General features: G+C 43.8%; 1 protein-coding gene across 1 annotated transcript; it reads left to right on the top strand.

Annotated features, from left to right (window-relative positions):
- Window positions 1–786: 786 nt before the first annotated feature.
- Msx (homeobox protein H17) lies at window positions 787–14,281 on the top strand. The gene is made up of 4 exons (XM_071716067.1): window positions 787–1,355; window positions 1,450–3,106; window positions 10,510–10,706; window positions 12,912–14,281. Exons 2-4 carry the CDS (start codon window positions 2,095–2,097, stop codon window positions 13,155–13,157), a joined length of 1,455 nt encoding a protein of 484 aa, XP_071572168.1. The 5' UTR covers window positions 787–1,355; window positions 1,450–2,094; the 3' UTR covers window positions 13,158–14,281.
- The last annotated feature ends 520 nt before the right edge of the window (window positions 14,282–14,801 follow it).

The following is a 14,801-nucleotide window of genomic DNA, read 5'->3' as shown; positions in this document are numbered from 1 at the left end:
ACCGAAAACCAGATTGTCAGACCAAGGTTCCAGTCACGTGTTCCAGCACGCACGTCGCGATTCCGTTGATAATTAAATATGATCAACGTCGGGAGCGTGCATTTATATCGCCGACGGTATAAAATCCTAGATCAGCCATCGCTCGCTCTCGCGAGAGCGGAACGAGGTGCCGCGCGGTTTGTGAACGCGAGAGGGATGCTTGCCCTCCCAGCCGTGCGCCCGTGCACACAGCCACGTGCATCCGTATTGCCAATCAATTCGCGCATTGCGCGCCCGGGAATTAGACAATTAGGAGTCGTCACGTTCCGCTCGGTCCCACCGCGTCCCACCACCACCACCTCCATCACCACCACCACCACCACCACCACCACCGCCACTGCCACGTTCCATCGACCATCCGCGTTCTCCACCACCTTGAGGCATTCTCCGGCATCGGGCGATGCAGCCAGCTCCATCTGGCGGTCCTGGAGAACCGGAAGAAGGGGGTTTCCCCTACGGGGTTTCGATCCACCTCGTTGTCCGCTATTGGTCCACGTCCGACCACGAAGAACGCCCATTCTCGAAACGCCCGAGATGTGCGTCGGCTCGCGCGTATTGGTCGAGCCCAGGCCACGGTACCGGTTTTGCTAGCGCTGCGGGGGCGGCGCGCACCCGGCGGTGGCACCGCGACGCCGAGAACGAGGAAAGAGAGACAGAGAGAAAGAGAAAGATGCAGAGAGAGAAAGAGAAAGAGGGAGAATGGAGAGCCCCCCGGCAGGGCTCTCCGCCGCGAGTGCAGCCGAGCTGGTAATCAGTGCCGTTTCCGCGGCAGTGGCGGTCACCACGCGGCAGATTACACAGATTACAACCGATTACATTTGTACTCCATCGCTGACAGTCGTTTCTTTTCTTGGGACGACCACTGCACTCCCACCTTGTGTCCTTACCGTCGCGCGACTCGAGCTGGAGTACGCGCTCGACCGTCTTGGTAAATCGTCTAGGTCGCGTGAGGCCGCGTCGTCGGTGCACAAAGAAACCAAGTGCCTCAGTCGAAATCCAGGAGCATTGGAGGAGATCGTCCGCGCTTGAATACCTTGGCGTTGATGGCACGACGGACTTTGTTGACATTGGAAATCAGCACTTTCCCGAGCTATGCTCCTGAAGATCCTGTATATTGCGAACATCAACGTTTATAATCTAACGGTGGAATAGACAAAACATCAAAGTGTATCATGTCATGAAGAAGGATCTGAGTTTAGAACGAGAGAAACGCGATGGTGGAGAGTCTTTTAGAATATTAGACACGCGACACACGACGGATTAGAATAATCGTTCGCAATTATCCGAAACGTAAGATGACAGCGGAAGCTGTTAACGTAAGATTCATTCATAACACGTCATCTCTCGTAAAGAGAGTATTATATAGCGTAGATTCCATTCTGCACGGTTCATTCAAATGTTTTTATACAGATCCGTTAAACGCTGTCTGAGAGAAAGGACTATAAAGTACCGCGAAAAGAAGATTGCCGTATGATAATATCGGGGTCGGCGAGGATGCAAAAAGTATAAAAGTTAAGAGGTGAGAAGAGTTGAGTCATCATGTTGATACCTTAAGAACACTCTTCTGACTCTAATGGGGGAATCCGCTCGTGTCGGCTGGGTCATTCCGCGGCGATGCGGCGGATTCCAAGAATAACGGAGCGCAAAACTTATTGAGACGGCGGATCGCGCCTTGGAGAGTCTCCTCGACGTTAGCGGGTTTCGTCCACGAATCACGATGTGACCGATCGTCACCTGAAAGTGCTCTGCGGCTCGATCACGTCAACATATGACGTCTATCGTTCTTTAACGGACGTCTGTGAGAAGCTAATGCGACGACTATCAGCTGACACTTTAAGGTGCGACGCTACTTATTCGGAGTTTCGTTCAAATCGTACTGTAAAGGACATTGGGTACACGATCCAACATGGAACTAAGAAAGCGACCGAACGATCTTTCTATTCGTATCTTCGGATGACTGTCGAGTGTAATTTGATAGATTGATAAGAATCGCTGGTTGCATTTCGAGACTTGTGAGACGCGAGAATCCGAGAGGCCGACACGTTGGGAATCGGCATGAGCAACGGCGAAGGTGTGGTGACGGGCCCGGGTTCCGGTAACGATCATCTGTGCGAGGACGTCGACATGGCCACTCCGACATCAGCGTCTTCGAATCTGAAGCCGCGAAGCGGCAAGATCAGCTTCAGCGTCGACTCCCTGCTGAGCGGCACGAAGAAGAGTGCCATCAGCGGCGGCACCTTTGCGGCCAGGCGAGACAACGATGACAGGATGGACGCCGAAAAGAATATCGAGATGGAGGCGAGGTATCGAGAGCTTCTGATGGAGCAGCAGAGACTACAGAGCAGAGAACTACTCGCCAGGTTGAGTCCCCACGGTCTCGCCGGCTTCGGAAATCATCACCATCATCATCACCCGAACAGACTCGAGCAAGATCACCCGCCCGCACGACAGGAGATGCTCACAGTGAAGGATTTCTCCAGGACGAGCCACGACAAGTCGTCCTCGCCCATCAGAATAGACCAGGAGATCCCGAGAGACCGACTGACCAATTCGCCGAGTGGAATCGGCGAGACGATGCTCCAACGAGAACAGGAGCGCATTCAGGAGGAGGACGAGAGGATCGACAGGATCACCAATCCGAGATCCGTGTCGCCCGCGAGCAGACGAGAGATACTCGACGATCGTAGCGATTCCGAGGCGAATCGCTCGCTGGAAGGAGACCGTACGACGGATCATCTGGATCTCGAGGACAATGAGATAAGAAGCGTCGGTCATTCTGAGGATCTAAACGTGATGGACTCGGACTGCGAGCTGGAGAGGGACCTGGAGACGAGCCAGGAGAAGGAGGAGAAGTCCAGCCCGGTAGTGCCTCAGCCGATTCATCCCGGAGTGCAAAGGCCCTCGCAGGGCCCGCCGTATCTCGCCGGAGCACCCGGCGCTCCCGGCTGGAACCCCGCGGGATTTCCGCATTCTCTGGCGGGGTTCGCGTGGCTGCCCCCACCCCCGCATCCGCACAATCCTCATGGACATCTTTACACGCCGCACGGTGGGCCCACCAGCCCGAACGGTAAGACTAACACAAAGCATCGTGCTTAAGATCGATTAGGATATTTTAGAATGTGTAAAATGTCATGTGTATTAATAAATAAACACAAACTTTATATTTTTATGTTAATATATTCATATTTTATTATTCGTATCACTAAAGATTATGTTAAATAAAACTCGTAAAAGATGTGGATGATACATTGAATCAAAATTATTATTCTCAACATAATGTCGTAATTGTAATATTGTAATAATTATCCGCGGAAGAATATTCTCTGAAATAAAGTAACGCCTGAAAACTTTAAAAAGAACCTTCCGCGTAGACGAGGGTAGTTTCGTTGTGTTTGCCTTTTACCTTGTGATCTTGCCAGATACAATGTCGGCAATCAGATGGAAAACGCAAACTCTCTTAATGCAACCGTTAATACATGACACGCAGACTCATAATGCTCTGCATTAGTGCCGTGGATCACGCGAGTAGGCGGGCATTATCGGTCTTACGTGCCAAAGAATTCGCTCTCGTACTCCGGTTTACCTTCATCGCAATTGAAGCTTAAAGCTAAGGCCTTAAAACTACCATCACGATCGACACGATATCTCTTGCCCTGACGATTTCTTCTCGAGCGGAAAGATTTAACGGGCATAACAAGACTAATGATACACCTTATGTGATGCAAATTCAAGAGATAAATATTTATATTTCGACGAACACATATCATGTTTAAATTTATCGCAGCCATTAACTAAAGACATGGATGTTCGTGCCAATATCAATTCAGTCCGCAATTTGATTAAATCATTGATTTAAATGATTTGTTGCATTCTTCAGTATATAATTCTATATTCTATAAACTCTGATACTCGTAATCGTATGACCTTTAGGATAAGACTTGTACACGTATTTCGTGCTATTAATTTAAATAAATAGTAGAATTCATGATAGCTACAGTTTTAAATTATCGCGCGTTTTCATATAGACCAATAAATAATGCAATACATTTTTTTTTAGTGAGAATATCGGAAGTATTTTATTTTCGTTTTATTTAAATTAAATTAATTTATAGCCTTTGCAATTAATAGAACGCTATTGTAGTTATGAATTGATTAGTTAAGAAATTCTTGCGTTTCTTGCCATACGGCATACAAAATTCATTTCGTCTTACATTGATATTGCTACTTTTATCACATACAATATTGTCAAATGCTTTTTAATGCCGTTCAGCAGTATCTGCGTGGACGTCGAATTATTATGGGCGTACATTAGCCGTTAGTTCCAAGAACTGTAAGAGTTAGCATCGTTCACTTATCGAGTGCACTTTACTTACGCGTGCAACCGGGTAAAGCCGCAATTTTCCTTCTACTCGTCGATGTCGACTTCCGGACAGGATTGCAACTCGACTGTTTCGCAGATTCTTTCCCGAGTCTATTCCACAAACGTCAATGCGGAACTCGAGTCCGTGTTACGGCTCGCGATCGGTTCCCTGAAACGTGCACGATCGGCGGCGCGTCGGGCTCGATCGTCGTATATCTAGGCTATTAGGACGCACGATCGGCGCTTACAAAGCGACGACGGGAAGTGTTTTCCATCGCCTCTGGTGTGATGGGAGCAGGAGTGACCACAGAGTAACGCGAGCGAAAAATCGCGCTCGACGAGATAAAACTCGACGTAATTGCCTAATGAGGAAGGAGAAACCGCGATTCTCGAGACAGGTACAAAAGTGATCAGCCGTACGGAGATACAGATCTTGTTTCATGACCGGTGGCGGATATATGGATTGTAATTGGCTAATAAATCGAGAAGGAAAGCCGTGGCGGCTCCACGTCGCGATAATTAGACGCCGCTACTGCTTGAGAATACTTCGCTGATAAATAATTTACGATGACTTAAACGAGAGAATTAGTTGCGATTTATTAATTACCGACTGGGAGCTCGCTCGCTCGCTCGCTCTCTCTTATCTCGCGCGATTAGCGGTTGCCTGAAGAAATTCGATTGCTGTAAACAAGATACGAATTGGAATGATATATACGCTCTTTTTGACTGAGTTATATTTATTTCACGTAAAACACGACAAAATGCTCAAATCAATCGAGAATATTTTTTGCGATCGGAATGCGATATCGATTACAATGACAATGCACGGTGGTTCATTATTAGTTCTTCCACAATCGTATAGTCATTACCATTTGTTTAAGCGAGTGGAAGAATTCATCTAATGGAGAAAGACATTGAAGTGTAAAGACTCGTGTTGTCGTGTGAGTGAAGGACTTGGCGAACATTACTACATTGAGTCCATTCCTAATGGACAATTAAAGTAATACCTCATTAAGGTGTAACCGACACCTCTCGCGCAATGGGCTAATCGTACATCGTGGCTCTCTTCGGCGAGTACTCCGCCTCAAGTGCTCGAGTAGTCGCTCGGCTGCAAAGGACGAGAGGACGAGAGTGCTCCTCGTACCTGGCCTCACTATTCGCGCGTCAACTTTTATGCTCGCCAGGAATTCCGTAATGGTTTTAGAGATTTCTTTCTCGGAAACGGCGCGTGTTCCTCGTTACGCGCGGATATAATTTCGCTCGCAGGAACTTCGAAATTCGCGACGTTATTTACTGCTAGGACATTTAACGAGAACGGCAAAGGGGTCATCGAATGAATCATGATTATTTTAATATCTTCGAAAAATTGCGATAAATTTTTACAATCGTGGATAATAAAAAATCCGCAAAGTTTTTCCATAATTGCACGAACAATAAAATGAATCTTGCGATCGAGTGATAAAAGAAAATTATTAAAGAACCTTGGAGAAATTGTTCAGCAATGTTCCTTATTTTCCAAATACATAATTAAACAATTGATATAATTGAACAATTAATGTAATATATGTACATCCGGAGCGAAATCGGAAAAGGGAGAATATTAAGAAAACACGCAAGCATAAAACTGATATAAACGTACAAGAGCTAGTTATGTGCGTCACCTTATCTTTTAAAGTAACATAATTGAAAGCAACACTTATAGCACTCGATATAAAGCGGCATGAATGGTAACCGGAGAACGAGAGAATATTGGAAAGACACGCGATCCCGCAACTAATGGGAACGCATAAAAGCCGGCTGCATAGACCCCTGTATCTCTCAAAGTGGCATAATTGAATGAAATGCATTTACGTCATTTGTGTCAACCGTAATAAAATCCGGCTCAAAATATAACGCTCGATGTAAAACTGTATTGACAGCAAATCGTGAGGGGACAACAGGAAGATACAATAGCGAAATTGATGAGAACGCGTAAGAGCGACTATTTCGCGCGCTTATTTTCCATATCTTGTTTTTCATATTGTTTACGCCTGCCTATAGAAAACGAAAAGTAGGAAAAGGGGATGTGATGATCGGCCCGCGTGCCATCCGGGCGAATCGCGATCAGTTCGACATGATAGAGTCATATATAACTCACGACATCCATAATGCATTCAAGAGGCGCCCGGTAAAAACTGCTCTTGTTAAAGTGGCCTGTTAAGTTTGGTGTAGCGCATTCAGCTTCCTGTGCGACGTCGCTCGGCGAAACTTTTTGCGAACGATAACGACAAACCATTCGCCCCTCGGCCCGCCCCGCGCTCCTCTTATACGATTTGTCTTCCTCGTTTTCTTTCCGCTATTGGTGCGCGACACCAATTATACCGGCACTTTGAACGAATGCCGGAGCAGCTCGGTATGCGCCGTTATTGCAATCGCGCATTATCGCAGTCGCGACATTGTCGCTTTTGCCCCGGGATGATTGTTCACTCACAGTAAAACTCGGTTAATTATCACGTCTTTTGTTAGTCCTCGGTCCTTTTAATAAGAAGCTCCGAATGACGCGAGTCAACATTTACTCATTATATACAATCAATCGCGCGTCAAGATGTAATCGTATTTATTTCACAGAGAAATTTGAAACTAACTGTAACAATTTTTGTCGCAGATGAGCATTTCTACATACAATAAAAGTGATATTTTGGGAGAAGTAGAGTAAATTTTAAAAATATTGTTCTAAATTAAATTAAGCGATTTGTATTCTACTTAAAAGTCTTGTCTTTATAAGTAATAATCTCTAAAATTGAATAATTGAGCTTTATAAGACATTCTTTAATGATTTTCGTAACAAAATACACTGTTAAATTCGTAATACTCAATTTGAGTCATTTTTAATCATTATTCAATATTCCTATAAGTCGCCACTGTTCCTACTCAACATGTCGTTAATTTAACTAAAACAATGTTAATTTAACTAAACCAATGAAGTTAAAATAATAAATTTGGACACACATGGTAGTTAAAAATGACAAAATATTTGACTTAAATATTATTTAACTCAAGGTATTGGTTCAAATTTCATCCTTTAATATTTAACAGTGTAAATACGTCGCTCTCCGAACGGAATATCTCCACAAATATCATATCTTCTGGTCACAAAAGTCGTTTCTGAAAAATTAGACAGTGAAAAGCTTATTAGCCCATTTCCATTAACTGTTCACAACTGACAGTTATGCCAGGAGGGGGGAGGGGATGCAATACGGGGCTCGTATACAACCGATAATCCCGGGGCCCGTCGCTGGGCGGCGGCTTACGAAAATTATGAATACGGACGTCATTTATAACGCTCGAGCGCCGCTGCCCGCACGCATTTATCTGGATTGCGCGCGCAGGAATGAATTAACGACGCCCGCCCCGCGTCCAATGATGTTCTACAAAATATTTCGGACGATTCATCATTCCATGGACGTAATTACCCGCCTCGGTCGTTCCAGCGGTCCGACGCGACGCCCGTCTGCCCGGCTAACGCGTCTCTCCTCAGCATCCCCGAAAATTCAGTATCCGTTGATGAAAGTAGTGCAGCGGTTGCGTAACGATTGCAATTGCTTTCTGAGATTTCGCATCTCATAAAAATGTTTGCGTGAATTGTATGCCCGCGCACGTAACATCAAAGATCTGATTTTATTATATTGATCTTAGAATAAATTTCAAGCTTTACGTTATAGTTTAACGCAATATGTATTATATCATTATAATTTAATATAATTAAATATTAAAATTTTAATTTAAAACTCGTGATTTTAATACATGCAGTAATTTCAGCGATTCAGCCGCACACGAAGGCTCTATCTTTAATTAGGCTGAGTTAACGCCAATATATTCAGCGACGATCCGGATCAATTCTTTATCGTCGTACATTTAGCCGTACATAGTCTGAAAAATTTACAGCATGGAAAGCGAACGGATTGTGTCCCTATCAGGGACGACAGCGGCCGTTACGGCGATGTGACCGTTCGCGTGCGTGTTTCAGCGATCGGGTAATTAACAGAAATTAATTAGCAGTCAAGAAGAACATATTGATCGGTTACGTGCGCGGCATGGCTAACTTCGACGAGCGACATGAAATCGCTGTATTACCGCATGAATGGATGCGACATCGACGCGTAACGACAGATTGTCTTGTGGCGCGCGCGGATTCGCGGCGTCTTTCTTGCGCATTTCCTTTTGCAACCTCGAACGCGCGTATCGCGGTCACTTTACTCACGGTAGAATACCTTAGGACCGTCTTCCCTCTAAGGCAAGCAAACAACATTGTAGTAACTCGAGTGTTAACTGCCATTAATAATCCATTAGCTAGCGTGATGCAAATAGCACCGTTATGTTAATACGAAAATAGAATGTCACCGAAAGGCAACAATGTGTAATTAGTGGAGCGTTTGGTAAAGGATCGCGCCATGCGTTGTCACGACCCACATAAGACGTCCTTAAACGCAAAGGAAAGCAGTGGTGGGTAGATCCGCCCGACTTTGGATTCGCCCGGATAGGTATTTAATTAGCAGAAATTAATTAGCCTCCCGGGAGAACATATTGATCGGTTACGTGCGTGAACCCGCCAGGCTTCCCCAGCGGCGACACGCGAAACGGGGAACTGCGGCGGTGCAACCAGAATGGAAGACGTGATACCGGTGTCTCGACTGATCCGGTCGACAATGTCGGCGGCCCGTGCCTTTTTTGTACCCGGTCGAACGTTAATTAGCGCACGGAATCCACGCGCGTCCCTCCTCGCCGCGTCGCGAAATCGTCATCGTTTCGTCGTGCTGGATGTCGAAAACACTTTTTCACCGGTGTAGCCGGCACCGGTGTATAGCCGCCGCGCCGTACGGAGTCGCGATCGATGTAACTTCGCATCTGGCCGACGTAGGGTCGCTTCCACGGAGATATCAATTACTCTTCCTCTCATACGAGTCGCTTATTTTGAATGCGGCGCGAGATAGTGTGGCGTGTGTTATAGGGAAATAATATGTCTAATTGTAGAATGCGTGCGGGCGCTAAGAAGAGTTACTGGCAAGCCCACTGCGATTTTTTAAGAGATGTCAATACTTCATTTGGTCTCTTGTACGTCGCTTTTAAAATACGCGTCTCTCTCTCTCTCTCTCTCTCTATCTCTCTCTTTCTCACGTTATTAATTATCGCGGGCTAACGTAAAAGAAAAAAAACACGTTCGTAGCACGTTATCGTAAGCCCTCGCTACTGCACATATTTTTACTTCGTACAGGATATATATTATTCTTCAGCTTTTATTTTCAAGTAAATTTTAACGAAGTGGTCAGTTTAAAGTGGATTTACGGACGAATGACAAGGTGCGCGAATATGCTGTCGATGTGCAATCGCGCTACCGTAGAGAGGTGGCGAAACTTTACGCAGTACCAACTAATTGCATGCACATGAGCCGATCGTAAACAACGACGGTCGATGATAATCATGCGCGCCGGATGCACGAGACCGGGATGATGGGTCGATAATTAGGCGCCGTTCGCTGAGCATTCGAGCGCGATTTATTTTTTATGATTTAATTTGCGCCCTCTCTCCCCCCCTCCCCGTAACCGTGAGACCGTAATCGCTTCATCATGCGAAACCTATGAAAACGCGTCTTGCCGAGACGTCGCTGCGTGCTCGTAAATTAACGACTAACGTTGCACATCCGAGGTTAATTATCATTCGATGAGTGCACGAAGATGGTGGACTGGCGTTTTAATAGCACTAATACAAATGTCCGCGAATATTATTATTAACGTATCTCTCTCTCTAATGATGCAGATAGCAGAGTGGTGCGCAGCAAAGTAATGCTATTTTAATCCCCATCTCTTCTCTTTTTGACGAGAGGAATAGCGGTTCGGATCAATTCGAAACGAGAGCGGGCGATGCTAAATGATTTTCTAATAGAAAACTTGAGTTTTTCCTTGAAAATCAGATCTCTAAATATTTTTGCAACAATGTCCACTTTAATATTGCATTTTTCTGAAGTAAATTAGAGTTCATTACAACACGCCACAATTTATTTATATTAAAATTATTCACGCGAAGGGATAGGAAGTCTAACCCTATCAGAACGCACGTCTTCTCTTTGGTTTCAGGGGACTTAAGATTACCGGGACCCGGACCAGGCCCGGTCAGATGCACTCTCAGGAAGCACAAACCGAACCGGAAGCCGAGAACGCCGTTCACGACGCAGCAGCTGTTATCGCTTGAGAAAAAGTTTCGCGAAAAACAGTACCTAACGATAGCCGAAAGAGCGGAGTTCTCGTCGTCTCTTCACCTCACGGAAACGCAGGTGAGACGCCGGAGACGGTTGAGCAATTAGCTCTCTTAGAATTGAAAAAGTCTCATTTTATGTAACGATCCCCAGTGGCACATGTTCAGAATGTACACTGAGAAATAGATTAATAATCATGAATTTTATTTAAGGCTAATTATAAGAGCGCCGCGTAGTAAATTAGAATAAATAGATCGTATGTAACGTGAAATGGGAAAAATGTATTTTATACTTGTTATCAAATATAATATAAATTTAGCAAAAATAAGAAATATACACAGATGTGGGATCAAATGTAGGGCATTCTTCGATTAACGAGCACATTGATAAAAATTGTTAGAATCGTCTACATATTTATATCCATTTTATTAAACGATGATAAACCAATGACATTAGCATGCTTTTAAGACGAAAAGTACTACTTTTGTGCCGCAAATTAATATTTATAGGTACATCTTCACGCTCGAGGTAACGGTTAATTGCAAAAATATCTTTCATGAATATTATATTGCCATAACATCTGCTCTTCTCAAAGTGCTCTTCTCACTTTGGACTATCGTGATTCTTTGCCACGTGTGTAACAGAGTAGGCTATTATCGCGTCGGTTAGCGTGCTAAGATACACTTTGCGCATTCGTTACAATGCATCAGTCGAAATGAAGCTACGTCGCATTCATTTGCTTAGATAAGCTACGATTACCCTGCCATCTTCTCGTGTCCTTTAAGTCGCCAAACCGTTCCTTCGGTCGCGCTCTCTTCTCTCTCATTATTCACCTTGGACAAAGAGGTATGTCTACAATTCAAATCGTGACACGCGCGCCGTGGCGATATCCATTCCTGTGATCACACCAAGTAACTTATTATTTTGTTTTCTCATGAAGGCGAGAGGGAAACATAGATTGATTGGAACTCTTCCGTATTTATTGAACACTTATCCTGGAATCAATTTTAATTCGTACATTATGCATGAATTTATTAACAATTTTGATATTACATTCTGTCTTCATTCTTCTAGGCTTAACTTAGTTGAAATATTTAACTTTCAATTTATATCGAATTTATAACGAAGCTTGGTTACGTAAAGTTAATTTAGTTGGACACGTGAGTCGTCCCGAGTAATTCGAAAGCATCTGTTAAAACCGGAATGTTTTTAAAGCATTTTAGCGATATTCCTGAATATTAATTCTTGATATTCTGTCTTCTATAGAACGTCTGAGTGCACTATGATTATCCCATTCATGCATATTGCTGAAAATAAACGTTCGTTAAAAGCTCCATCGATGCAGAATAATTTCGGAATCCCCATACTCTCGTCCTCGTGCCGAAAATGCCGCAAATTAGCCGTCGATTCAAAGCGACAGCTGCGCAAACGACGCGATTCGAACTGTGTAAATAACAATTAAACACGATTTAGTGTTGACCCTACACATTTGTGCGATAAACTCGAGTGTTAGGCATGTCTTATGACGTCGAGGATTTCTCGATACGTCGATAATTTCCTGCTGGAAACTGACGTTCCACCGGCTGTTTTGTCTAACGACGCGCTAAATGACTCGCGTGCCATTTTACGCAGAAAATCTTTATTTCCCGATTACGTTCTCGGTCGTCCAGCGATGCGTTAATTAATAAATTATTGCGTAATTTTATTAATTGTAGATTCTCAGGCGTTTACAGTAGCTCGCGCGGTTTGAATGTGCTATTTGCCGATTGTAAATCTTCAACCGCTGGTGTTAAACGCGACGTCGACCAATAATGGCACTTATGTAATGTTTGCGGGCGTGTCGCGCGGTATAATGCAACACGACGGTAGAATCTACCGTTTTCTCACGTTATTTAATGCCTTACAAGCCAATACTTTTAACGACTTGAATAATGTGAAAAAAAGACTCGGTCTCGCCGAGTAAACTTTTATACGGCTATTTTGGATCTATTTTCAGCTTTTATTGTAGTAAAAAAATCGAATAATGTTGCGATTGTTATCGTAATGCATAACAAAAATCTTAACTTGTTTTATTTGACTTGTATTTTATTTTAAAATATCGACTCTCCGAAGAGACTTCATATTATCGGTAATGTTATAAAAGTTTAAAACTTGTATTATTACACGTGAAGCTAATCATCATCATCCGAAAGATACTTGAGGAATTAAGCGATATACAGACAAGTTTTGTATAGTATTAGTTCGTTCGCTATTGCTCTAATCGAGAACACTATTATGTTCCAGGTGAAGATCTGGTTTCAAAACCGAAGAGCCAAGGCGAAGCGACTTCAGGAGGCGGAAATAGAGAAGTTAAGACTATCCGCGAGGCCCTTGCTGCACCCCAGCTTTGGATCGGGGTTAATGTTCTCCGGGGTGGGCCCGCCTGGTACTCCAGGAGTACCTCCCTTCATTGCAGCTGCCATGGCTAGGCACACCCATGCCGCGGCAGCAGCGGCCATGTTCATGGGGCCGCCTGGACACCGACCTTAATAATGACATGCCAAGATATAATACGCGTGTAATTCAAAGTTATTTTTGATGTCTCTGAAGACCCAACCTGCTCACAAATTGAGGATCCTATGACGCAGAGTCTAGCAGTTGCCAAGGATTCATAGAAACATAAACCTGCACGTTTATTTCAAGAATCTGAGGGAGAATCCAAACTCTGGGTGTTTAACAATCTGGAGAACCACAATGGAGAACCATCTGAGAATTAGGAACTGGAATCTGAATTTCACTACGTGAAGTCCGAAGCTATCGTTCGAGAGACCCGTAGCTTGAAGAAACATCGTCACGTAATTTTCTCGGGACGATGGAATACAATATATATCGGCGCCTCGAGAGGCGCGCGAAACTTTGATCTCAAGAAAAAGCACGAGTGTACATAGTGTAAATAGATACGCGTTCGTACGATAACTATGGGTGTACGTATGTATATACACACGTGTACAGGACGCTATACCCTCAAGAAGAGGAAATCGCGAGGAACGAGCGTTCAAAAGTTAGCTTAACGATTTGGACCGCGCTGGACCTAGCAAACGTTCGTTCACGGGTGTGTTTTTAATGTGGACCGGTCGAGAGAGTGCAGCGACATGAATGTGCGAGGTACGTTTAAACAGTTCCGAGTCTGAGAGCATTAAAAGAGAAATAGTTAACGTCGAAGCCAAATGTAATAGTCGTTTCTCTAAAAGTAATTCTCACAATCATATTAAATCTATTCGTTTATATCAGAAATCTTTTTTTTAAGCCTCAAAATTTTAGTTACATTTTGCATCAGAGATATCAGTGACGTTTCTAATATAGCTGCCACAAGTAAAGAACGAACCATTAATGTTTATTGGGAATTACACAGTTCGTAGCTCACATAATCTCGATGTCTTTCAGACTTGTTGAATTTTTTTTCTATGCAAGAAGGCGAGGGGCAAGTGCGTGTAAATTATGTATCAGCTTGTGTTGATTGTGAATCGAGGGAGACGGAATCGCTCATAGACAGTAAAAAGCTAACGTTACGAATGTGGCGTGGTTCTAGACGTACCTATGCGCCTTGTATAAATGTAAGATGATAATTTATCCATGGAAGTATATTATAGCAAAATAAAAGATTTCAGTATTTACGTTTCTTCCGTCGATCTTTCAACCCTCGGTGAAACATTAACAAATTCTATTGCACATAAATAAACTGTAAAACAAAAATTTGCTTTATTTTTTAAGTTTTTAAAGTTAACCAAAAAAAAATGCATTAAAAACAGTTTCCCTGAAAAGTCAAAAGAATCAGCAAAGGATTCGACATTACCAATCCAAACAGCTTTTCGCGATTAACTAATTTGCAAATAATACAATGACGCAATTGATCGAGCGTAACTTCTCAAATAAGGCATCATACTGAGGCAGGACGAAAAAGGACAAAAAAAATGCGCGCGGAGGATTTGGCCCGTCGCGATCGCATGTATCGCACAGTCATCGACAGGTCGGCTTCATATATGGCAAGTAGTCGATAAAGCGGCCGAAAGTGTCCGCCAGATAATTAGAAATATGTTAATCCGCCGTGGCTGCTAATTGGTTTTTGACTAAATTTTTAATTAAGTCTTAAGCCTGGGCGGCGCGCTGATTTATCGAGGAGAAGGCCCGTGGCTA

This window comes from Temnothorax nylanderi, unplaced genomic scaffold, assembly GCF_030848795.1.
Source record: "Temnothorax nylanderi isolate EJ_2023f unplaced genomic scaffold, tnyl_v1.0 TNYL_tig0006_pilon, whole genome shotgun sequence".
NCBI lineage: Eukaryota > Metazoa > Arthropoda > Insecta > Hymenoptera > Formicidae > Temnothorax > Temnothorax nylanderi.
This window is presented reverse-complemented; position numbering and strand designations above follow the sequence as displayed.